The 24,867-nt window shown below is 45.2% G+C and overlaps 1 protein-coding gene across 2 annotated transcripts; it reads left to right on the top strand.

The window, feature by feature from the left end:
- The first annotated feature begins 249 nt into the window (after positions 1-249).
- Positions 250-14,176, top strand: PLEKHB2 (pleckstrin homology domain containing B2). 2 transcript variants are annotated; one of them, XM_005529617.3, is made up of 8 exons: positions 250-337; positions 3,565-3,612; positions 4,227-4,379; positions 5,120-5,222; positions 6,119-6,158; positions 8,376-8,465; positions 9,585-9,699; positions 11,731-14,176. In XM_005529617.3, the coding sequence occupies exons 2-8, from the start codon at positions 3,576-3,578 to the stop codon at positions 11,865-11,867; spliced, it is 675 nt and encodes a 224-aa protein (XP_005529674.1). In that variant the 5' UTR covers positions 250-337; positions 3,565-3,575; the 3' UTR covers positions 11,868-14,176. The 2 variants fall into 2 exon arrangements, with proteins under 2 accessions (XP_005529674.1, XP_014113872.1); XM_014258397.2 differs by lacking the exon at positions 250-337 and adding an exon at positions 3,260-3,463.
- The last annotated feature ends 10,691 nt before the right edge of the window (positions 14,177-24,867 follow it).

Here is a 24,867-nt window from a genome sequence, read left to right as displayed (position 1 = left end):
GGGACAGGCATTAAGGGGAACGGGGTCGCTGTTCCGCCACAGCCGCTCCTTCCCGGCGGGTCCGAGCCGGGCCGGGCGCTCCCCCCGCGGGCTCTCGGCGGCGGCTCCGGGCGGGCTCCGGGCCGGGCCGGGCCGGGCCGGGCGCTCCCCCCGCGGGCTCTCGGCGGCGGCCCCGGGCGGGCTCCGGGCCGGGCCGGGCCGGGCCGGGCGCTCCCCCCGGGGGCCCCCGGCGGGGGCCCCGGGCGGGCCCCGGGCCGGGCGGCGCGGGTGAGGTCAGGCCGGGGCTGGCGCTGCCCGGGGGCGGAGCGGGGCCGGCGGCGGCCGCGGGGAGGGGAAGGTAAGGCCGGCGGTGGGGCCAAGGGGTAGGGGGCCAAGGGGGCCAGGCTCTGGTGGGCGGCCCGGCCGCCGCCAACCCCGCCGAGGGGCGTGCGGGCCCCGCTGGGGCCGGGAGCGGCGCCCCGGAGTGGTCCCGGGGCCCGGCTGGCGGCGGCGGGGAGGGCGGGACGCGGCTCTCGGGGCAGCCCAGGCCAGGCCGGGCCGCTGCTCGGCGGCTGCTGGCGGGGACGGAGCGGAGCCGCTGCCTTGCCCCGGCCGGGCAGAGCCGCGGTGCGCCCGGGGACTGCCGTGGGGCTGTCCCGGGGGAAGCGAGCACCGCCCCGCTGCCGCACGGGCTGGGCTGGGCTGGGACGGAGCCCCAGCCTCGCTAGCGCCGGGCGATGGCTCGGAGAGCACGGACTGCCCACGGGGAAAGGGCCTGCGCAGCAGGGCCGGAGCCAGGGAGATCCAGAAATAGAAAACTTGCGCTGTTGAAAGCGGGAGGGGGCGGGTAGGGTTACGTTTGATCGCTGAGCTTCCTGTACTCTACCCAACGTACTGAGAGTAAAGAACCCGGGAGTGTCCGGGCACTGCTGCTCACCGCGGGCTCGGTCCATAGCTGCGTCTGCTGTCTCAGCCCCCTCCAGATACACGGATTGCGGGGTCGGGCCCACCGCTAGCTCAACTGCAGTCATCAGAATTGCTCCAGTGATTACAAGCTGCAGGGAGAAATACTTGATTTGTTCTAAAGTGTGTTTTTTCAAGAGAATATTATGATATTCCTCATTGTATTCCGTGCAGAAAACTGCTGTTCTAGGGAGCAGAAAGGAATAGTTTCACCCCTTTGCTACATCTGCTCTTAACTCGAGTTCAGTTTAGAGGGTGCTACTCTGTAAGTAGTGAGTTTAGAGAGTGCTACTACTCTTAGATTTCAGTCACCAAAATACTTCTATTTCATATTCGCTATAAATTAATTTATCTTTGGTTAAAAACTGTTTTTCATGTTGGTGGCATTGGGCTAGTTTAACAAGCAAATACTATTCAGATTCAGCTGATCTTGCTAGGCTATGTTCTAGCTCTGCAAATATGCTTTTAAACATCGTGTGGGTGGACTGTGAATACTGTATAGGACTTCAAAGGAGCCCTTGTGCTTAAAAAGGACAGGGAAGAATATCTAATTGTTTTTGCACCTCCTACTTTAAGTGCTGACAGATTGTTCTGTGTGATTCCTTGCTCTCTCTCCAGAGCTGAAGTTTTGGGCACTTAAACTCTGAATTGGGAAAGGGTAGTTGTTGCCCCTGAGGTTGCATGCAAGGTGCTGTACAGCTGCTGAAGCTGTGTTCCCTCTTGTATCTTTAGACAGCTTTGAGGCCTTCTGAATGTGAGCCTTTGTGAGCCATTCTGTAATCACAGGCAAAGCTCAGTTTGTCAAGGCAGAGGTTTTCTTCTTTGGTTCTTCCCTTTTTTGTATTTAAGTTAGATCTAATTATGGTATTGTGTAACAGAGTAGGTTTAAAGGTAGCAACAACATTGCATGGCCTAGTCTAACACTTAGAGCAGAACTGAAGTTCATGCAAATTCTTTTTTGGCTTGTAGACTATGAAACAGCCTCCAGAAATAGTGATTTGACCTTATTGGGCAAACTGGAAGACATGGAAACACAATTAGAGACACCTGTTCCTGTGAAAATGAGGAACAAGTAGACATTTTCCTTGTAAAGGAGAAGCAAGGGGAGAGAAGCCTGTACTGGGGTGGTGGCAGAATGAGGCTCAGGTCCTTTGTGCTACTTTGGTACTTTGGAAGAATGAATTGGCCTCTATTTCTGGAGCTCGCTCTCTGCAGAGAGGTGACAAGAGCATGCTCAGACCCCAGAGCAGGTCCAGGTGACCATGATTAAAGCAGGACAGGAGTCTGACATTCCCTTTCTGTGGGCTCTCAGCAGAATCTTTTCCCAGCAAGCTGGTGCAAAAGTCAAGAATAAGAGGTTTTTCCTGGAGTTCAGACTTTACCTGCAGGTGGTTCTCACCATCATATCCAAGCCTGTGTAGGATTCCTTAAATATGAAATCCTGATGGTAATAATCTTGTGCTACAGTATTTGCCCATTACTCTGAAGAGGACACAGCTACAATATCCATCAGGAAATGGATGGATGCTTACTAACTTTATATTTTACTGGATTACAAAACACTTCTTTTTCTCCCTTCTCCTCAGCTTTAAACACATTCTGCTGGGAGGAGTTCTATCAAATCTGCTATGCCACCTTTCACATCCTCATGGCTCGCCCTTTATGCTGCTACCAGTGGAATGTTATTTGTTAGGTTTCAGTATCTGTCTCTCATACTGGTTTACAGGCCCCACAAATAATTTCTAAAAAGCCTTCTTCTCAGGCAAGGCTTAAAATGCTTCTGTTCTTGCTTTTCTAGTTCAATTGCACCCAGATAGTTGAGTTTTTATAATCTCATTTAAAACAATAATCAGAACACCATTAAGCTATAAAATAAAACCTCATTTTCCAGTATATCCCATGCTTGATCTCTTTTTTAAGGATGCTCATAAACCAGAATGCGGTGGCCGAGTACTTAATGTCATGTGTGATAACTTGAATTTAACACAGAGTCCTTGCCATGCTATTTCAAGCTTCATTTAAAAGCTGAGGAGAACTGAGAATTTTTATGGGCTTATCTTTTACTTACTTTAATTCTTCTTGGAGTGAGTTAGTGATGATTTGAAAGAAATGCAAACATAAAAACAGCTTTCTCCTTCCTGTTTAAACTGTTTCAGCTTTTGTTTTGACTGGACTTTGAGCCAGTGAATGAAAAACACACAAGAGGAAATACAGAAAAAGAGGCAGGTAGAAGTGAGGGTGCTTGGTAACTTGAGACTGCAGAATACAGGAAGTACACGTATGCAGAGAGGAGAACTTTGGAAGGAACTGGTGCTGAGTCAGGAAGGAGTCACTCCAGTCTGTCTCTTCCCCATTTTCTAAGAGCAGTAGCTCTAGGCTTTTGTTTGCCACTTAAACATCAAGGTGCTCTCTGACAGTCACGCTGGATCACAGCACTTGCATGTGTGTTACATCCTGCAACACTGGTTGTGCTTACTGAGTATCTTCAGCTGAGATCTACTGCGTCTGCAACGTGAGCTGGGTACATGCAGCTGTAAGATGGTACTGAGATCCCTCTTTCTAATGTATTATTGTGAAATACTGAAAATTGCTTTTCTTCCCTCTTCCTCTTCTGCCCACTAGATTAAGCAACAATGGCATTTGTGAAGAGTGGATGGCTGCTCCGGCAAAGTAAGTCATGGGTCTTTCTCTTCCTTCTCTCTCTGTTCACTTCAGGGATTTCTTCAGAAAACATCAGAGCAGTTCAGTAATTCCCAGATTTTCTTAAAACAAGCCTCTAGTTGTGTGGGTTGTTTTTGTTGGGTTTTTTCCTTTTTACTGTTAGGACACATCGCATAATGACGTGTCATGACAGCATTCCCATGTGACCTTTGGGTACTCCAGTGGGAAAGAGGACATAAACATATCTGAGATGTCTGACTGGCATTCAGCTTCAGATGCTGCTCCATAATTAGTGCTCTATAAGTGGGGACTTGGAAATTTTACCTGACACCTCAGCTTAGTGTCTTTCAATTAATCATGCCATCTGCTTGTTCCTGCAGTAAGTTAGAACTAAAGCATCATGCACTTAAAATAAAACCAGTTTTGCTTTGAATCCTAGATAAAATATGGCACCCAATTCTCTAATGTTCCCAAGCGGGGATGATGTCATACAGGATTTTGCTTGGCACTTTGGAATGTTGTCTGGGGCAACTGTGAAGGATTTCTTGGTTTATTTTTTATTAACTTTAGGACAGAAATATTTCCCAATATGTGCCCTCTAAAGTGACTGTCTGATTTTTAAGGTACTATTTTACGGCGTTGGAAGAAGAACTGGTTTGATCTGTGGTCTGATGGCCGCTTAATATTCTATGATGATCAAAATCGCCATGATCTAGAAGATAAAATCCACATGAGAATCCACTGCATCAACCTCAGAGTGGGGAATGAATGTCGAGGTAAATAATGAAATCTTCAGGATTTGTATATCCAGAGATTCTTTACAGCTTCAGTGCCTACCCAGCATACCACATACAGCACTACTGCAGATGTAAACATGTCCAAAATGTGTGCAACTTCACTGTTCCTGAATGCCCCCACCTTCCAAAAAACTCAACCCCACCAACTCCTAAATTGCTTTAGAGATGCCCAGGGTGTGGTGTCAGGGTGGCTGGGTTAGGGTTTGATACTTCCTGTTAAAACTCAGTGAGGAGAGTGTCCCATGCATGCAAGAGGATGGGATGTTCCCAGCAGGACTGTGTCTGATACAGAGCGTTCCTGGTGGAACCACAGTGCTGGCTGGACAGAGAGGCAGGGTTAGAAATGGGAAACCTCAGCAAATGCTTTTCCTGATTTCATTTCTAGCATTTGTTAGTTCTCCACTTGGTGCTGACAAAAGGGAAGGACACAAGTGTTGGAGAACATCTATTGCTAAATATGGATTATGATATGGATATGGAAAAGTTCTGCTGTGAGGCACTTGCATTTCATAGGAAAGGTGTTGAGAGCTGCTTTCAGGACACTCTAAAGAGTAAGAACAGGTTATTTCCTTCTGGGACTTGTTTTGATGCCATGGAAGGCAGCTACAACTGGCCATAGTTTATTTTGTCCAGGCTTGCATAAACTGACTCCCTTCTTGTACATGTGATCGTGTAATGCTGTTTATACTTCATAACTCATCTCTGTTTTTCTCACTCAGATTTCCAGCCTCCAGAGGGGAAGCAGAGAGACTGTTTGCTGCAGATTGTTTGCCGTGATGGGAAGACAGTCAACCTCTGTGCAGAGAGTGCAGATGACTGCCTGTAAGACAGCAAGAGAATAATGGTTTTGCTGCTTCTCCCTCTTTTATCCCTCTTCATCTCTCTCTCTAGTTATTTTCCTCCCTTCTGACTTTCAGAGATATGTTTTAAGAAAGTTTTCAAGCAAATGAAAACAGGTTTTCAGTGACAAAAAACCCAGTAGCTCTCCTAGAATTTGTCTAGCTCATGCAAACTATCCGCAAGTTAAGTCACTGAAAACACTGAAGGATGAGGAGTAGAAGAATCTGATTAATATGATTAATGCAAGACTTTTAAATAGATTTTTTTCAACTTTTGCCATTCTTCAAGAGCACATGATGTGGCATTAGCCCAAGGACATCCCAGTAGCGATAGGGGGAATATTCCATTAGTGTGAACTCTCAGCTGAGCTGGGCTGTGTAGAGTTAGATAACTTCTGTGATCACTCTTTGCCAGAGGTGTGGTCCATGGAGCATGCTCCCAGCCCCGTGGCAGGGGAGGAGCTGGGTGAGGTGTATCTACCTCCAGGGAGCTGCAATAGCAGCAAATCTGTGCTCTCATCAGCACAGATGAACTGTTCTGCTGAGGTGCATCTCTTCCTATTACCTCATCCTAAGCATGTTTTCATATTTCCTACCTAGTGTGCTTGCAGTGAGGGCCTCCAAATGCATCCATTCCTCCTCTTGTTCCTCCTCAGTCTTTCTCAGAAATGTAGTTCCTACAAAGAAAGTAGTTACTTCTCAGTCTTGGTGTAACACTTCTGTGCATTTGAGTGTATCTTTAGCCATTGGAACGTGCAGTATCTTAAACTCTGCTCCTGTAGTACCTCTAGTTGCTAACTTTGTTTCATTGACTTGAAAGAAAAAGGTGACCTTGATTTTTATCAGTGTTCCACTAACCAAGGGGTGTTTTTTTTGCAGGGCATGGAAAATTGCTCTTCAGGATGCCAGGACAAACACAGTGAGTGTCCTACCTAGACTTTATTCTGATAGAGAAGCAGCACATCAGTGTTATGTGTGGTCCAGCAGTTTAGTTCTGAAATCATGTTCCATCTTCTCTGCTAGAGAAAAGCAGGGGCATGAGCATGATAGTAAAGCTTGTGGGTGGGGAGAAGAATGATTTTCTGGATCACAAACACATCCTTGCAGCCAAGTCCAGGCAAATACATGCTGTGTGGAAAATAATGATTTTAAGGAATTATTTCTCTGGGCAGAAGTGAATGTTTGGAAAGCTGGTCTGTGGGCACTGAGGCTGTGGGCAACAAGCAAATCTTCTGCAACCAGCAAAAATGAACTTTTCACTCCTAGTGTTTGTTGCCTCCCAGGTGGGTGCAGTGCTAAAGAAAGCTTACTACACAGCAGCTGTTTGTTAATGTACATCCACCCTACCGTGGGATGCTTCTTGGCAGAGACATGGGGAAGAGTGAGATGCTTAGAGGGGAATGCAGGCATGCTGAGGAGGGGTGTATTGCCTCTGCATTGCCATGCTGACTGTGAAGAGAATCAGGAATCATAGAAGTCTCTTTGTGAGTCTTCTGGAGAGCTGTATCTTTGGGCAGCCACATCTGTTCACTTGTGGGTATTGCTAATTTGTTTTTCCTTTAGACTGCCTTCCAGAGTACTCTGCAGCACTAGCTTTCCTTGGATGACTAGGCTGAACCAACCTGAGGTGTTTCTGTTTCAGGGGAAATGCTGTGTTTTGTAGAAGTTTATCTCAATTTCTGATGGGTCACACTAACATTGCCACTGTACTGGGGCATCTGTCAGATGATATAACTTAGATTTTTAGACGCCCAAAGCAAAAACATGGCAAAACTACCCCAGACACGATTGCCTCTGACTGCAGCCATGCTACACTGCCTGTGGCCTTAAATGAGAAGTGAAGGATTTGGCCTCATGCAGAGGACACAGCACTCATGGTCTGTCAGCTCTAGTTTTAGGGGCTGTATATCTCTTATGTGTGAAATGGTGACTCCTGGTTTCAGGAAATGGGAACTGCTGTTTTCATGCCTCTGACACTGCTGCCAGCCTTGATAGATGGCTCAGAATGTGGCAATGCTGACCTTGGACAGCCAAGGAGGAGCCCTGCTACTCAAAGTAGAGCAGGTAGCCCTCTACACAAGTAGATACATAAGTTAACATTTTCCAAAGCTATTAAGGTATCCAGCAAGGATGTGGACTAACTGGGTAAATGGGTTTGGGTCTGGAGGTGCGTGACAAAGTTTTCAAAAATTCCAAGCATCCAGCAGTGCCTCCTTATTTGACTGGAATAGCTGGGTGATCACCTTAGCTTTGAGAACTGTATCATTTACAGGTGTTTGCAGGCTTGTGCATCGCTTGTACAAAGATCCCTATGGCAGGGCAGAAGACATTTACTGCTGTGAGCAGATTTCTCCGGTGATGGAAATACCACTTCATAAAGTATTTTAACAGTATTTCAAGCAATCCTTAGAATCTTCACCATGAGTTTGATTTGGGATTTAACCATATTATGTCCTCAAATGCCATGATTTCATCAGTCCAAGAGATAATACAACATCTGCTGTTGATTTATTAAAATATTCTCTTGTGAATTAAAAACTAGGAGCTGGATTTTGCCTTGGAGAAGGGAGCAAGAGCATCACTGTAGATTTTGGATATTAGGAGCAAGAATACAAGGCTAGTGTAAGAAATCTTAATTGTCTTTGAGAAATTACTCTAAATGGACTCAAGTGTTACCACCTTTCCCTCAGGTACCACTTTTGGCTACTGTATTTGTTTCCTTTACCTGCTTCTGCAGAACTTGCTGATACTACTCTAGGGTGCCAGGAAGCAACCAGCTTAGTTGTCAAGATTTCTTTATCTGAAGATAGGAAATGAACAGGAGGGTAATTTCTAAATCTGAGGCTCTGGAATGGTGGAAGGAGTCAGTGTGCTTGCATGTACACATATGCATGTCTGTGGCGCACATCCAGGGAAAAATTTTATGGCTCCTTTCTGTGGTGGGTCAGGAATTTGTATTCTCCCAGGTCTCCTCTCCAGATACTTTATTTTTGCAGCCTTTAAAAGGTACTCACTGCTTTCTTAACAGGAAGTGTGGTTACTTTTTCTTTGGGGTCATAATGTTTTAATCCTTAGACTGCTGTAACTGTCTCTCTGTAGGAACAGGTGTTAACTGCTCTTTATCCATGGTGTTTAGGGCTACGTGGGATCTGATGTGATGTATGATGAGACAGCCATTTCCTCAGCCCCTCCTCCCTACACAGCTTATGCCACACCATCACCTGAGGTAAGGGTTGCAGTCAGGAAGCATTAACATGAGCAAGGCAGCAGGAGCAGCCTCCTGCAAGCATTCACAAAGTGCTGCATTGTACTCTTACACCCAGCTTTAAAGCTTTTACAGCAGCAGAGAGTAAGGAACTGTCAGTCTACTGTTGCTCTTATTTGAGATGGATTTTCTTCGAAAGGGATGAGGCACATTTGGTTGGGAGGTGTATAAAGGGGTGGCTGCTCAGTGAACTTGGAAAATAAAGCTTCTGGGAGACAGGGCAGAATTTATTTGGCTGATCTTCAAATACATTGGTTGTGCAGCTTCTAACATAAGGAGGTGTAACTACACTTTCATGTTGTGCAAGCCCTGGAAAGGTGTAAGATCAGGAGTTTTAGAAATAGGGTGTAATGGCTGGAGCTGCCACTTTTAACACATAAGGATTTTGTTGTAGCAAGATGTCACAGCAGCCCAGTAACTCTAGTTCTTGTACACAGTTCTTTAGCAGTGAAGGAGCAGCTTTGGGACCAAACCAGGATGTGTTGGGGATTTCTCTATGTGCTTAGTGATGTGTAGTAATATGTGAGGGGATAGTTTGGAGCACTGTTGCTTGTTGCACTATCTGTTCCAGCCTCTCACTCTTGTTAAGAATGAGTTGTGGTTCTGGAAGCTTTTTCTGTGCAGCCTCCTCTTTTGGGGAAAAAGATTACTTCTAAAACATAGAGTTCTAGAGCATTTGTCTTTAATCTGACATTTGCTTGCAGCGTACCCTCTCGGAGGGTTGGTAGGAGGTTTGGAGGGATTGGCTGCTGCCTTCCTGCTACTTCTGAGCTCCCCAGAGAGCTGTTGTTGGCAGAGAGGAGAAGCTGGCAGGGCTGCTGTGCCTCTGCCTGATGATCCAGGCTCTGCTTCTGCTGTTGCCTATCCAGGAAAGGAAGAGAGTGAATTCTGCTTAGGAGTGCTTATTTTTTCAAGCAGCTGTTCTGAATCCATTCCAGGGAGTAGATTGGCTATAGCAGGACAGCCTGGATATTTGAGTGGAACTTCAATTACATTGGAAATGAAGGCAAGTTGAACAGTGTACTTAATTGGTTCCATAGTAAAGCATACTTGTGTAACAGACATTTTTCATTTCACCAGGTTTATGGCTATGGCTACGATCAGTACAATGGTGCATATCCCCCAGTGGGCCCTCAGATCTTCTATGCCTCCAATGGACAAGCTTATGCTTTTCCTTACCAGTATCCATACCAAGGTAATCAGCCACATCCTCCACCTTCTCACTGAAGCTATTTCAGTCAATCTTTCTGGCTTTAGCTCTATTCATCGCCATCCTTTACCAGCTACCACTCCTGCACACAAAGAAAGAAACCTGACCTGTAACTGGAACCAAGTCCACCCTTTCACAACAAAGGGAGTGCAGTGAAATTGGTATTAAGGGATTTAACCTTGCCCACGTGGTCTCAGCATAGTTACATTGCTTTATACACTCCTTCTGAAGCATACAGAGCTCTAACTGCAGCATGTTTTCTAAGGAAAGGTATAAGAGCCAGAAGAAGATGTGATTTTGTGATTCAGTACTCCATATTAGGCACTGATGGAGATTTTCATTCATTTGTTGCTCTGATACCTAGTTTAATTATTTAAATGCAAGTTTCAAAAGTAAATCTGCTCCCAGAACAAGGTTGTAGCTGGTTCCTTCCCTGTGTGCTGGAATTGCTGTAAAACAGCATTTCAGCCACATGAAATCTTCTGTTGCTCTGTTCAGGTTTGTTAGCTTTCAATCTCAAAAACAGGAAGCAAAGAGTAAAACTGTAGGGTGTGCTTTTAATCAGTCACCTTAATTTAGGGTTAGTTCTGCATAGAGCCCCCGTCCTTCAGAACTGGGGCTTTAGAATTTTATGGGTAATACAAAAGAGAAAACTAATTGTTTATGATCTGACTCTGCAAACAAGAATCTCTACTGAGAATTTTTTATTTCAGTTTTGAGGGAGATTTTGTTTTTTGGCTTAAAAAAAAAACCAACAAAAAAAAGGTTATTTCACTTGCCTTTTCCATTTTTTGTTATAAGGGAGGTGCATCATCCTTTAAAGCTTTTGAAGTTTTCTTCATCTAAGTTACTGCAATCCTAAGATACAGATGATATATATTTAGACACAGAGGAACATGTGTTCTGTTGGTTCTGAAAAGCCGTAGCTTCTTAAAAACCCAAGAACTGTTTTTAAAATCTTCCAGCAGGCCTTGAAAATCAAGGCAAACACATGTGATAGCAATGCAGCATCAAACAGTATCTCCCCTGACCAGTTTGCAAGTCCAGTGTGTTAACATACTGATTACTGGTTGGGCATAGTTACCAAATGGTGTCCTTCACCAGGGTCACTGCAATGAAACTGTAGGGTTCAGATTCCCCACAGCATCTCACTTAACCCCTGTGCTTTCTGTAGCATTGCTCCTTCTCTGCAGTGATATAATCCTTCTCAGGGGGGAGAGTCATGCATTGTTGACAGTCGATGAAAGCCTTTTCTAATTATATTTAGTTGGATTACTTAAGAATCTCTTACAAAACACCATTGTGGGATTTTCAAGAATATTAAATCTCCCTGAAATGTCTGGAAGGGAAACCAATACCATTATGTTTGCTTTGCAGCTGGGAGCTAAATCAGAAAACATGACAGGTGAAGCTTGTACAAGTCTGTTACAGAGCAAGGGTCAGTCGATGGCTTCTTGAGTCCAAGGTTAATTTCTTAATACTGGCCAGTTTTCATCTGAACAGAAATGTAGCAGCTGTCACCACCCTGCAGATCAGTCCAGAATGTGAAGGCTGCTGAATTGCAGCAGGCAGTAAATGTAAATAATTGAGGCACAGTTTCAGACAAATTACTGGCTTGAGACCTGCCAAAGGTTTTTTCAGAGGTAAGGGGAAGAACTAAACTGTTTTCCTTAACTTCAAGGCTGAATCAATTTTTAGACCCATTTTTTACATTAAATCCACAAAGTGAATACAAGTAATTCATAGGTTCTTTGCAGAACAATGTTCCCTTTTACATTTGTGATAAGTTTTCCTCACAGATATTAAGCTGTTACAAGGCTAGAAGTGTTACTAGGCCCTTGGATTTAATTAATGTGGAGGCTGAATCCGAAGCAGAAATGTATTCCACCTGTGCAGCTGACAAAATATTAGTATTCACTTGAAGGAGGTAAAAAATGGGCTGTTTAGAAATTAAAGTGTATGGTATTAAGATACACATTTCTTTTGCTCTCCTCCCAACTACCTCTTACTTCCTAGGACCTTATGGCCAGCCCCCTGCAAACCACGTCATCATTCGAGAGCGTTACCGTGACAGCGATGGAGATCTTGCACTGGGCATGCTGGCTGGAGCAGCAACTGGAATGGCTCTGGGATCATTATTTTGGGTCTTCTAGATTACCCTTTCCTTATCTCTGTAGTTCCAAAACCTTTTATTGTGTGCAATAATATATTGGCAATGTTGTTTACTGTTAAACTTCGAAAAATGCAGTAGTTATTTTTCAGTAGTGACATCTTAATAACTGATTTTTAACTGTCTTAATGAGAGTTTAAAGGCACCATTTAGTTAAGTGGTTGGAAATGGCATGTGCTGCTCTTGAATTCTGGTCTGATGTTCAGAGTTACAAGGATCAATATGAGCACCAGTGGTAGCAGTCACCTGCTTTATTGGGGGAGGGGTGTAAGATCTAGTTCAAATAAGGGATTAACAGGACTCCTGCATTAGTAGACACATACTACTGACTTTTAAACATTCCCTGGAAACACATAGAGTTCAGCAGAGATTCCTTGGCATTAAACAGTCTGCCATGCTTGAGGTTTTTTGTTTTTGTTTTTTTTTGTTTTCAGACTTGCATGCAGATGGTAATGTGTTTTCTTAGGTGGAGCCCTGTACCTGCCTCTCACACCATCCAGGTGAAGTTGTCTCTGAGAATGTATGAGCAAACCACTAAGAACTGGCAGCACTCCTCAATTCTTTTATTCTCCCAGAAATGTGAATGACTGGTGGCAAGGAAGAGCAGTGTTTGTTGTTCTAGCTCCCTCTTTATCCTGGATGACTCTTCTCTGGACAGATGGAAGTACAAGGTCTTTAGCTTTGCAGGTGTTTGCAGAACAGCAACCTCAGACACTGCACCAGCTGCATTGTTAGGAACCAGCCATTGTCCAGTGTCTGTGCTCATTACTGCCATGGCTCTGCAGAGGCTGCAGGAGAACTTGAAACAGGAGCTTGAACTGCCCTTGCTCTGCTGGGCCTGCCAGCCCCTCTGTCAGGAGGGGAGAGACAAGCAGCACAAGTAGACCTTGCACACGGGCACTTTGATAGCAGCTGCCTTGCCAGGGCTAGGATAGGAGGCCTGCCTCTTAGCCACCAAGGTTTCTTGAACCAGGTTTCTTATTTGCAACTGAATTTGAGCACAGCTGAGCCTGGGAATGTTCTCCTCAGATTCAGCAGGTTTCCTCTTCCCTCCATGACTTGTTGAGAAAAACACTCCAAGGAAGCTGCCTGCCTTTGCTTGTATGTGTGGTTTCTCTACTCAGTGTGCTGTGGCCTGTCCCCGGGAGTGCAGCTGTTCTGTGTGTTACATGGCTTGTTCTAATCCATGCTGAGCTGTGCTTGGCAGGGAAGGAAAGCTCTCAAGAAATGCATGGGCTTTCTTGTTCAGGTAAATAAGGCAGGGTGCCTAAGTTGAGTTCTTATAGTAAGAGGACTTATTTTTATACTTCCACTTTTAGCTTCCTGTATTTGCATACTGTTTTAATGTTAGGTCTTACTTATGCTTCCATTTAGAAGGTTAATTTCCCTATGGTTCACAAGGTTTCATGTCAGGAAAGATGAAAATAGATGAGAACTTGCACCCGTATAAATTTAGCTGAAGTCCCAATCTCTTCTCCATTTTATCCTAAAACTCTCTTAGCTCTGTCCTACTTACTTGGGCAATAGAGGTCCTGGACAAGAGTTTGTGTAGCAGCCAGGGGAAGCAGTAGGCTTTCATGAGCCGTAGGACTAACTAAACCAAATGGAATCACTGGACGTAAACAGACAGATGTGGCTGCTTTACTAAGAGTGGCCTAATCCAGGGAAGGTAAACTGCTTTCAGGAGGCTGGCTCTGAGCTGTACACCAATGTGCATGCTTGTCCTTTCACAGTTTAACACAAGCTGCACGTGTTCTGCCGCTCAGATGTACCCAAAGGACTTTCTGGAAGTGCAAAAAGAGGACTAAAGTGAAAGTTTCCTATTGCTAGTCCAAACCAAAGGAGGTTGCAGTACACCACTGAAGCTCTCTTTGAGACCTGGTAGCCTTGAGATCAGAAGGGGATGGAATGTGAGTGAACAAACATGTCTGCCCTTTTAAAAAGCCCTTTAAGAGGTGAATTTGATTACAGGTCTATGCTGCTCTTCCATTTGTGCTTTGCAATAGCAAGTTCTGCAGAACACCTCCATCTCCTTCCTCTGTGATTCTTGTAAGGATTAGGGGAGAATAAAACAATTGGGCATTATATGGTTTTTTTAAATTTCCTAATGATTGGGAAAGGATAACACAAAGTGAATCAGCTGGGTTTTTTTGTTTTGGTTTGGACTTTTTTTTCAGAACTGTTAGTCTCAGCAGGGGAACATGTCTTTTGTGTTTTCAGGAGATAACTCTGTCTAGGTTCCTGGTTTCTTCAAGTGAAGTATATAAAATAAAGATTGTTGATTGCAAAACATTCCTGGGTTGAAATTCAAAAGAAATTATCTTTTTAAAAGTTCAAGTTGAAGTAATTCTCCATTACGAAAATAACCTTACACTTCTCAATGGAAAAACACACTACAAATTGAAGCCAACGACTCTAGTTTTGGCTTGGAAAGAATGGGCTGCTTTTATACAAAAATCACAAACTGTTTTTCTATCTCAAAAGCACAGGAATTTAGAAGCCAGAAATCAAGTGTACAAACCTGTGCTAGAGCATGAAATCAAGAGCACAGTTATCTCCCTGCAGGCGCCTGTAGCCTTTCTGATCTCACTGCAGAGAGTGAAGTAGCAACATCCTGGTACATAAAGCAGCAGCATGGGGATTACCACCTGAAGTCCCTGGTGGTTGAAGCTCAGACTTGCTTCCTGAAGATATTCCTGTCTCCTGTTGCTCAGGAGCAGGGCAGAGTAACGTGTGGCTGGATACACAGTCATGACTCAATAGCCTTTCTCTGCCCAGCTCTGCACTTCATGTATCTGCAGTTGGTGTGGATGCTGCTGTGAGCTGAGGGAGATGGGATTTGGGGCTTGGAGGGACTGTCAGCCAGGTTCTGCAGACCAGTGATACCATCGTGATGGGAAGAGGCAGCAGGTGTGGCAAGACGATTTTCAAAGCAGATTGAAATGATAGTTTGTTTCTGAATGCTGCTATTCATTACTACAATTCCAGTTATATTTGCATAGTGCTCAAGCACACATTCCTGCTGTGGGCCCAATACTTAAGCCCCCTAAAGCTATGGGAGGTTCCCAGGTACCACAGTGCCACTGTTTTTGTGCAGTGTACACTGTCAAGTAAGGATAAATCTGTTGTACAGCAGTGCCAGTCTGTTCAGTGTCGGTGCTGATGGAGGTTATGAGTCTACATGTTCTTCTGGGATTTGTTACTTTTGGTCTTGCAGTTATGGACAGCTGGACAGAGCCAGGCTGCCTGATAGCGGGGTGGGAATGCTCAGCCTCCTGGTAAGTCTGACCACATGAAAGAGGTGAGCCAGGACCCCCTCCCACATTCTTAGTTACATGTGGAAACATAGCTGTTGGCTTCTTTTGTGTGAATTTGAGGAAGGGCTAGTCTCTTCTAGTGAGTGAGTAAAGCTAATGGACTGGGGAGGAGGGGGTGGGCAGTGTTTCTGTACAGAGCAGCTGCACTGACTTCCAGCAAAGACATCTCCCCCAGTGCCCAAACACATTCTGAGCAGTGTCTAGATGGAGCTACCTTGCATGTCATCCAACACTGGCTTCCTTTGGTTTGTTCTTCAGTGAAGAATCAGTAGGTGATGGAACCAGCTACACAAGTGGAGTAGAGGAGAAAATTCACACCCATGTTCCTCAGAAGTTTGTGCTTTTCCTCCTCAGCATAAGACTGTGTAAGTCATGGAGGGTAGCATGCAACAAATTACCCCTTCAGAACTTTTATGTTCTTGTGCACTCCCTGTCTTTACTGCAGCTTTTACTGTATGTCCTCATTACCATTATTAATTTATAGCAAAATAACCATAGCAATAAAATTCATATTTAGTGTAATTATTTTGTCTTGATGTGTTTACTAGCCTTTATTCAACACTTCTCATTGAGTTGGAGTGCAGACAGCTCAGGCTGACATACCTTGGGCAACTCGGTTACCATTTAATAAGCGTGATGTAAGGTCTGTGAAATCAGCAAAGTAACTCCACACTAGCACCACTATATGAAGATTAAAATTAAGACCTATTTCTTTCTAATGGAGTTGAAGGCTTTGACTCAGAAGTGCTTAATCTTGGATATATGCAACACTGATCCAGATTTACCATTTGACGTGTTATCAACAGATTTGTACTGTTAGACTAAGCTGCTTAGAGCACAGATGTTGCTCTGGGCAAAATGCTACTGGTTGCATTTTGGTATTTCCTGTTTATGAATTGCTTCAGAGCAGTTGGGTACAATCAATAAGTTTGCTTTGACAAAGACACTAAATGACCACAGCTAGCTCTGCCTCCTGAAGGCAGACAGTCTTGCATGTTTGCAGGGTATTAAACTCCTAGTCTGACCACAGTATGTTTTGTAAAACAGTATCCCTGCTTTGTGCACATTTTATTTTTATTGCTGAGGGGTGGTGGGTTTTTAGCCTCTAAACTGGGGAAGGAATGAGAACAAAACTGCCATTCCTACCCATCAGCTAATGTCAGAATATGCACTGCTTTTCTCCACAGCACACAATGTTGACTGCTTGTTTTGTCAGTCAGCAGTTCCATGTGATAGATTTACTAGGCTGAGCAGCACATCATGCACCCACCCAAGTCCTCTTGTACCGAAATTCTCTGCACCAGAACAAGTTAGGGAACTAGATTTGCTGTGCAAGACTTTGCAGCTCCACACCTTCCTGAGCTTCCAACAGCCTAGAGAATGGGCTTTGCCTTTGCTCCTGCATTCCCTCTTTGTGGCTGCAAAATGCAACCGCCATAATTAACTTGGGTTGTATTCCTAAAAGTGCCTGTATTTTGTCCCTCTCTCCTGTTGCAGTTCTACTGCACTGCATTGCAGTGAACTCAATGTTCCCTGAATGTTTCAGCAGAGCTGAGAATGTCCCCCCCACCCTGTATGCTGTGAGCAGTCACTAACCACAAACCAGAGCTGGTCCCATCTGGCTGGCCTAGACACAGCTGGTTTGGAGCCTCCCAAGTGCCACAGAGCATCTCACTTTATTTTAGAGTTTTTGAGGTATCTCTAAAAGGCTCCAGGACTCACACAGCACATAAAAACTCCAGTGTATCTGCATTAATAATGTCAAGTTTAAGAGCCATGTGATGATTTTTAAGGTGCAGGTTGGGAAAGGTTCAGACTGATAGTGCTGAGCTTAACCTGACTGGCTGTGGTGGGTGCAATACTGATTCTACCCAATCCTCCATGTACTTTATGTACCAAAATTTTAACCATGCATTTTGCAAAGGATGACAGGTTAAGTCAAAAAGAGCGACCCCTGATAAGCTCCCTGAGCTTTCTGCAGCCAGGTACATGGGGGCTGAGGTGAGCTAACCCAAGCAGCAGCTGCATCTCCAGCCATCTATATCAGCTGTGCTCCTGGGTGCTCCCAGCCGGGCAGGCCACAGCCACCTCCCAGGTTTGGAGGCCAGCAGAAAGGCCTGTAACTAACTGAGTCTACCCTTCATGAACTCGTGGATGACACCAAGCTGGTCAGGCCTGTTGATCTGCTGGAGGGCTGGAAGGCTCTGCAAAGGGATCTGGACAGGATGGATCCATGGACCGAGGCCAACTGTATGAGGTTCAACAAGGTGAAGTGCCAAGTTCTGTTCTTACCCCCTTGAGGCACTACAGGCTGGGGACAGAGTGGCTGGAAAGCGGCCCCGAGAAAAAGGCGCTGGGGATGCTCTTTGACAGCAGCTGAACATGATCCCAGGTGTGCCCAGGTATGCCCAGGTGGCCAAGAAGGCCAGTGGCACCTGGCCTGTGTCAGCCATGGTGTGGCCAGCAGGAGCAGGGCACGATTGTCCCCCTGTGCTCAGCAGTGGTGGGGCCACACCTTGAGCGCTGTGCCCAGTTCTGGGCCCCTCAATTCAAGGATGCTGAAGTGCTGGAACCAGCCCAGAGAGGGGACTGGGGAAGGGGCAGCAGCACAAGGTCTGTGAGGAGCAGCTGAGGGAGCTGGGGTGTTTAACCTGGAGAAAAGGAGGCTCAGGGGGGACCTTATGGCTCTGCACAACTCCCTGCCAGGAGGTTGTAGCCAGGCAGGGGCCGGCCCTGCTCTCAGGGAAGAAGGAACAGGATGAGAGGACATCGCCTTAAGCTGTGCTGGAGGTTCAGACTGGACATTAGGAGGAATTTCTTTCCAGAAGAGGTGATTAGAACGGGTTTCCCAGGGAGGTGGCCGTGCTCCGCAGCCTCACCGGGGAGTCTCGCAGCCGCGCTCCCCTCACGCCGGCCCCGCGCGCCGCCGCCCGTAGATGGCGCCGCGGCCCCGGCGATGGCGGCGCTGGGCCCGCCCTGCCCGGCGAGGCTCCGCAGCGGGGACGGCCCCGGGCAGCACAACCCGCAGCCTTCCCAAGCCGCCTGCTGAGCAAAAGCAGTATTTCATGGGAATGCTCAGGGACACGAGTGTAATGAAAGGCATTTCCATGCCAGATTTCCGCGCTCAAATCCCTAGCTGCTTCAGCTGAAGAGCTGTTTCTGATGACGTGACGGGGTTTTTCTCTTGCTGGACGTGAAGGGGCATTTTGGTTGTCGTGCGTGTTCTGCCAGGCCAGCAGATGACGGGGCCGGGCCTCGGGCAGCCCCCGAACGGGAGCAGCCCCCGAACGGGAGCAGCCCCGGGGCGCTGGGGAGATGCAGGCGGGCCCTGTGCGGCCTGGCAGGGGCCGCTGGCAGAGCACAGCAGCTGGAGGAAAGCTGGGGATGATCGGGGATCTGGCTTTTCTCAACACCGGGAGATGGGCTGCCAGTCCTGGCCTGGGATTGGGATGCTCTGGGTCAGGTTTCCCAGCTCTGTCACAGGCAGTTTGCGTGATGTTGGGGAAAAGCCACTTCGTGTTGTCACGTCTCACTTCTCACTTCCCTGAAAGAGAGACAGCGATGCAAAAGAAACAGACAAGTTCACGAAAAGCTGTAAGCTGTTCCACTCTGCATGTACTGAGGACACAGTGATATCAGCCTGGGCTGACATTTTCAGAGGCCTTCGATATGATCATAAAGAACAACAACAATTAACAGTGTTTAAATAAGAAACAGCTTAGAATGCAGAGGGCAAGGGCTGGTAATTCAAGAACAGCACCATATTTTTTTACACACAGATTATATGACATGAGGGCTGGAAGAGATTTTAACTCTTCCTGATCTAAAGCAGACTCAGCTCCATCACTTTGCAGCACATGGAGTGAACCCAGAAAGCCAAACCTTAGGATGGTCTGTGGTGCACAACTTCCACCTGATGCAGGCAGACAGGATCACCAAGACTGAGCATCATTCTAAAGTGAGGAAGGAAAAGGAAAGAAACAGAATTGTCCTTAGACAGATATTTTTAAAAGGGAATGTTAAATTTCAATCCATGTTTGAAGTTCACTTCAGCTATCTAGACAGCAAGGATCAATTTAGAACCTGCCTCCTTTCAATTCACAGCAGCATAAGCAATATCAGCATTTCAGTTATGTTGCCATCTTTCAAACCGCTGCTGAGTGCAGCAGATGGAGATGCAACTGCACATTGTGTACATTAGACCATGCATGACTCTGAGTTCGTTAAGTGATTGCCTGGAACTTGAGTGTTAACTTTATGTGCTTTTGCAATGACTGGCTGACAAAGAAGGGGGAAAGGGAGACACCATTGTTCTTTAAATACCCTGAAAAATACTGAGGTTGCCATTTCACTACCTGAAATTTCTCCTGATGGTGCAAGTTCAGAATAATGCCATGGGACGGCATGTGGCCTGTACTGAACCTGCACGTGCAGGCTGATAATCAGAGGCCTGAAGAAAACACATCCAGGAAAAAAATCCCTCCCACCAGCACAGGACTGTATGCCTAGATCTGGAACAAATCCTAGTCCTGATTTCTCAATCAGCTACTCAGCATTACAAACCACTTGCAATTTCTGTGGGCCTCAGTTTGCAAATGTGACTTAGCCATCTCCCAGTCCCAAAAAAGTTCATATTCCCAGGAACATGATGTGCATATGGTCTTTCCTAACTGGTTCTGGCCTTTTTTACATCTTTCTCATTAAATCTAGGCAATGCTTTCAATCTCAGATTTAGGTGGCTGAGAAATAATCAGGAAAAGAACCCTGGCTTCCTATACTCCTCCATAACTTTTCTGAAAGATGTTAAATCACCCCGGTATAATTTTTTTTACTTTTCAAAACTTTTCTTAAAGATTATTCCCAAAGTTCAGCCCATAGATTCCTGCTGAGTTAAAGCAAAATTGTACATGTACAGACCAGAAGAATCCCCTTGAGTCAATCAATAGCTATATTTCTGACTGTTTTAAAACCAATTGTTTCAGATGTTGCTATTCCATACCAGGTTTTGTCCTGATCAGTATCTCTGACAGCTGTTCAGATAGCCTACCAGTGGAACTAATTGCTGATAAGGCTATGCACCTATGCTCAGTCAGGCTAGGATGTGTTTTCCTTATGTAATTGAAATAGAAAACCTCACATGAATTCAACCCATGCATACAAAGCACAGATACTTTCTGGGATGGGCATATTTCAGTTCAGCAGAAAAAATGGTTTTTTTGGTGCTTTCTTTGTCCTCACCACAAAAACAAAATCCAGAAATATTTCCATTACTTCAGCTCTGTCACTGTGCTAAATTGTAGGCATGGAAATAACTGCATTGACTTGAGTACTGTGCAAATTGAAGTTTTTGTGTTGTTGGACAGGACAACAGTTTTCTAAAAACACAAAGCTCCCACGAATACATTAGCAATTTGTGGGGGAAGTAGGGGGAGCCCTCCAAAATGCTGGGTTTGTCAATATGTGGTGCAAAGAGCCAATATCTGCACCAGTATAAATAAGCAGAACACTAATGAACACACATGCTCCCTGGTTTTACAGCTAATGAAGACTCCCAAAGAGCCATTTTAAGTTAAGGAAATGCCTGTGCCGTTAACAAACCAGTCTGCTTCTCCCTTCATCAGAATTATTACCAAATCCTTCAGAAGTGACCCAGTCTCGTGTTTTGCAGAGGCATCAATATACTCCTGCATGCACAGAATCACCCACAGATGTTGCAGCACACTGCACCATATTTTAGTGGCACAGGGGAAAAGGAAGAAGTTCAGAGTAGATTGTCTCTGTTACAGACACTGTGGGCAGGAAGGAGAGATCTTGGTTTTGATCATATTCCTGATGCCTTAGGATTTTAGCTTTTATAGTTTTCAAATCCTGTACTGCTTTAGTGTATAAGTGTAAAACTCCAATATAGAGTGAAAGCTACTGTCTTCACATATTGGTCAGACAAAAAAATCCTGCTAGGCCTGAATCTCAAGGACACCCCACAGCCTCAGGCACTGAAAGTATAAACACAAGTGAGCTGGGGGGGAGGCAAACTGGGGTTAAATGACTTCATTATTGGAGCATTAACCCCTGAAATGTAAATGGACCAAACATACATCTGTCTGAAAAACTTGTGGCCATCGTCCAGCTTGGGTGCAGCCTCTGGGAGGTTTCTGAGTGCCCAAGGTGTATCTATTGAAGGCATTTAATAAGTATCCACTTTATTCTCTTAATCTTGTCTAGCCTCTGTTCTAGGGAGCCACCCCAAGGCATCATCCCAGTAAACCTGAGTAAATGAGGCATTGTGAAGCAATTCCAGGGGAGGGAAGTATCCTGTCCCAGCACTGAACCAGCTGTGAGGTTCCAAATACTGCTGAGTATGCTGAGTAAATGCAAGAGCATTTTAGTTGAGATCTCACTGCAGATGAAAGCCTACTTTGTTTACTAAAACTGACCACGTTAATACTGACAAGAGCAGGTTAGCTGTTCTGTGGTTCTCAAAGGACAGCTCTCATGAGGACCTCACCTGCATTTCCAAGCAGGAGCTTTCACTCTTCTGCTGAGTATTTTCCATGAATACAGCAATTTCTTTCCTCTCTCCGCACTCCAGAACTGGAAACACCACTCTTCAGTACAAAGTAGACAGAGATTTGAATGCAGCTGTGTGAAACAGCACAGCACTGCAAGCTGCCAGGGACTACAGCCAGCATGTCAGAAGAGGGAGCAATTTTAATCTTGCAGGGTCAGTATTAATGAGATTACTAATTGTATAAAATAGCTTATTTCCCACCCTGAATAAAACAGAGGCAGGAGCAGCCCAAAAGCTTGGTGGAGCACATGTCTGAGTCAGGTATGACACAGGTGAGCATGTTCAGGGAAACCAGATACTGTCCACAAGCTCTGCAACTGGAGTTCAAGTGCTGGCTCAAGCACCTGACACATGCACCTTGCAGTCATGATTTTACCAAATGTATTAATTACTTTGAAACCTTTCTGCATCCCCCTCTCTGCAGAGATTCTCTTTATAGTGGAATTTTTTACCTATCCTATATGAAAATTTAGGTAGTTGGGGTAATACTGCAGCAATTGCTGTATCTGAAATAAAACCTGTAATTCATGTAGAAAATGATAATGATAATAATAATAATAATAGAAATAATAATTATATTGTATTAAACTAGCTGTCTACATCCAAAATCTGGTCCTATTTCTGTGACATCTGAGTCTTACACTGTTATTCTGGTTTAGGGCAAATTTGTGAGAAAACTTCTGAATGGGGTCCCTCTAGAAAAGCAAATTCAAGCAGCCCCTCCCCAAACTGCTTTGGGAAAAGATTTCCTTGGAGAAAAGTGGAAAAAACTGTTTATTTAACAAGTAATGTATTCACAAGCATAAAAATAATAATATTATTAATATTAAAATTATTATTTAAATAATTTAACCTCTGCAGTTCTGAAGAGATGGTAAATTCAGAAAGTCCTTGTTGTGGGGTGTAACTCAGCTCACTCAGTCTCTTATCAGTCCCTCTGCTGCTGGAATGCAGCATCCCAGGCCCTGGTGGGCCACAGGCATGAGCTCCCAGTGTTCTTCTGTGTTTTCAGTCCAGAGTAGGTTTGAACAATTTCAAGAAAAAGAAAAACCACAGTCTGGGGAACTTCTTTGATTCAGCTAGCTAAAAACCTAACTAAAAAGCAAAGGAGAGCTCTGTCCCGCTGTCTGCAGACAGCACGGTCCAGGAGCAGAATGTGAAGGAGTTCTGAAAACTGTGCTCTTCTTTCTTCCCCCTTCACTCTTGGAACCACTTAGAGGTGCAAAACTTAATATCCAGCATAAACAGAGCAGACCACTGGGGATACAAGCATCATAAAGTCACCCCAGGACATATCATGAGCAGCACACCAAGTGCTTTACTTTGCACAGAAGTGACTGCATTGGTATGCTACCACGATCTGCAAAACTGCAATTACATCAGCCTTTAAATCGAGAACAACACTTTACATTAAGTGATACCAATTACAGAGTAAGTACCTGATGCTAAGAAAAGTGACTGTTATATTTATGTGCTTATATAACTACCAGATTGAGCGAGCTCTTGCCCTTTGCTTATCTGGTGGGCTCTTATCATTTCAGGAAATGAGAATCTACCTCCATGGGTGATCTCATAAGCCAGGAAATGCAGATTTTAAAGTTAGATTGCTAATAGGCCTTTTGGAATAGGAGCAGAGTGGAGTTCTGTTGTGTTAAAGACAGTGCTCCAACTGCTGTGCCTGCTCTGGACCCCTTTTCAGGGAATCATTGAAGGGCTGAGGTTGGAAGGCACCTCTGGAGATCATCTGGTCCAATGCCCTGCTCAAAGCAGGGTCAATTGAAGCAGTTTACTCAGGACTGTGGCCAGTCAGGTTTTGAATATTTGAAGCTGGAGACTCTACAACATCTTCAGGCAATTCTACTTCAGGATTTAATCATCCTCACAGTAAGAGAGCTCTGTCTGTGTTTAAAGAGCTCCTAAAATCGGCAACACAAGCACCGGTGCTGTGCCACCACCCTGGAGAAGCTACCTGAGCTAGTGTTACGTGACAGTGGCACTTGTAAGTGATGATGGCCTTTACCAGTGCAGCAGAATTACAGCCCCAGCACACACTGAGCTGTTTGTAACCCTGGGCCTGTTTTACTTTGTGCAGTGAATGAAAACAAATCCTTCCAGAGACAAGTAATGTATTCTGGCAATATTTTAGACCAGTGGTAGTTCAGCAGAGCTATAAAGGCCTCCAGATTATACAGAGTTCTCAGATTTTAAGTACTGGTGGTCCACTATCAAACCACCAGAGCTTCAACCCATCCTTGTTTTCAGATACTGCAGGGGCTGGATTAGTCTCTTGCAGAAGGGATTGAAGCAGTACAGAAGCAACTAATGTTGAAAAGCTCTTTAGGTATAGCTACGGGGTAGGGACCTTAAAATGCCACTCTGATTAACCTATAGCAGCTCAGGGCCACTTTCCCAGGCCCTGCTCCATCACAGGAGTATGACAAGCAGCAGCATCCACTCCCTCTCCTCAGCTCTGCTACGAGACAAATCTTGTTTGTTCTGCAGTTCTTTATGACCGCTGGGTATCTGACTTTGATATTGAGGTTTTAAATCCCTTTTTTCCTGAAGATTATTTGAAGCAGAAAGATGGTTCAAAGAAAGAGAAAACAGAAGCTTATGTACTGTGTTGGTTGCATGCCAAGAGTTGGGATATTCCTCTGCAGAGGCCAGCCAGTATTTGTGTTATTGTCAGCAAACTTTCTGCAAATTGCCATGCAACTAGCCAAAGTCATGAGGCATGAGAAGCACCAGGACCAGCTCGGTGGTCAGGTCTGTGGCCATGGTTATGTCAGTTCTTCGGAGATGATGGAGCAGGCTTTCAAAACAGAGCAGGAGTCCTGCTCTGCAAGTCCCTGCCTCAGTGTGCTAAGTTACAATGTAAGATGTAACCACAAGTCTGCATTCTACCACCATCTTCCTGAGGTGTTAAAACAAGGTGGGCTTTATCTCTTCCATGGCTCATCCCTGAGTCAATTCCCTCCGGGGGATGTCTTCTGCTAATGGGCCGTCAGCTGTCACTGCATAGCTGATAAAATTCCATCATCCCATTGTGTGGAACCAAGCATTCCTATCTACACCACAGCCAGCCCTTATCTACTGGA

This window comes from Pseudopodoces humilis, chromosome 11 (genome assembly GCF_049639895.1).
Source record: "Pseudopodoces humilis isolate 2021_Gansu_Grassland_sample_001 chromosome 11, ASM4963989v1, whole genome shotgun sequence".
NCBI classification, from domain to species: Eukaryota; Metazoa; Chordata; class Aves; order Passeriformes; family Paridae; genus Pseudopodoces; species Pseudopodoces humilis.
The sequence above is the reverse complement of the archived record's forward strand: the minus strand, read 5'-3'. Positions and strand labels throughout refer to the sequence as shown.

Coding starts and splice junctions, on each gene's coding strand:
- PLEKHB2 (XM_005529617.3), top strand. CDS start 3,576: ATGGCATTTGTGAAGAGTGGATGGCTGCTCCGGCAAA. Junction 5,223..6,118: donor GAGAGTGCAGATGACTGCCT/GTAAGACAGCAA, acceptor TTTTTTTTGCAG/GGCATGGAAAATTGCTCTTC. Junction 8,466..9,584: donor ATGCCACACCATCACCTGAG/GTAAGGGTTGCA, acceptor TCATTTCACCAG/GTTTATGGCTATGGCTACGA.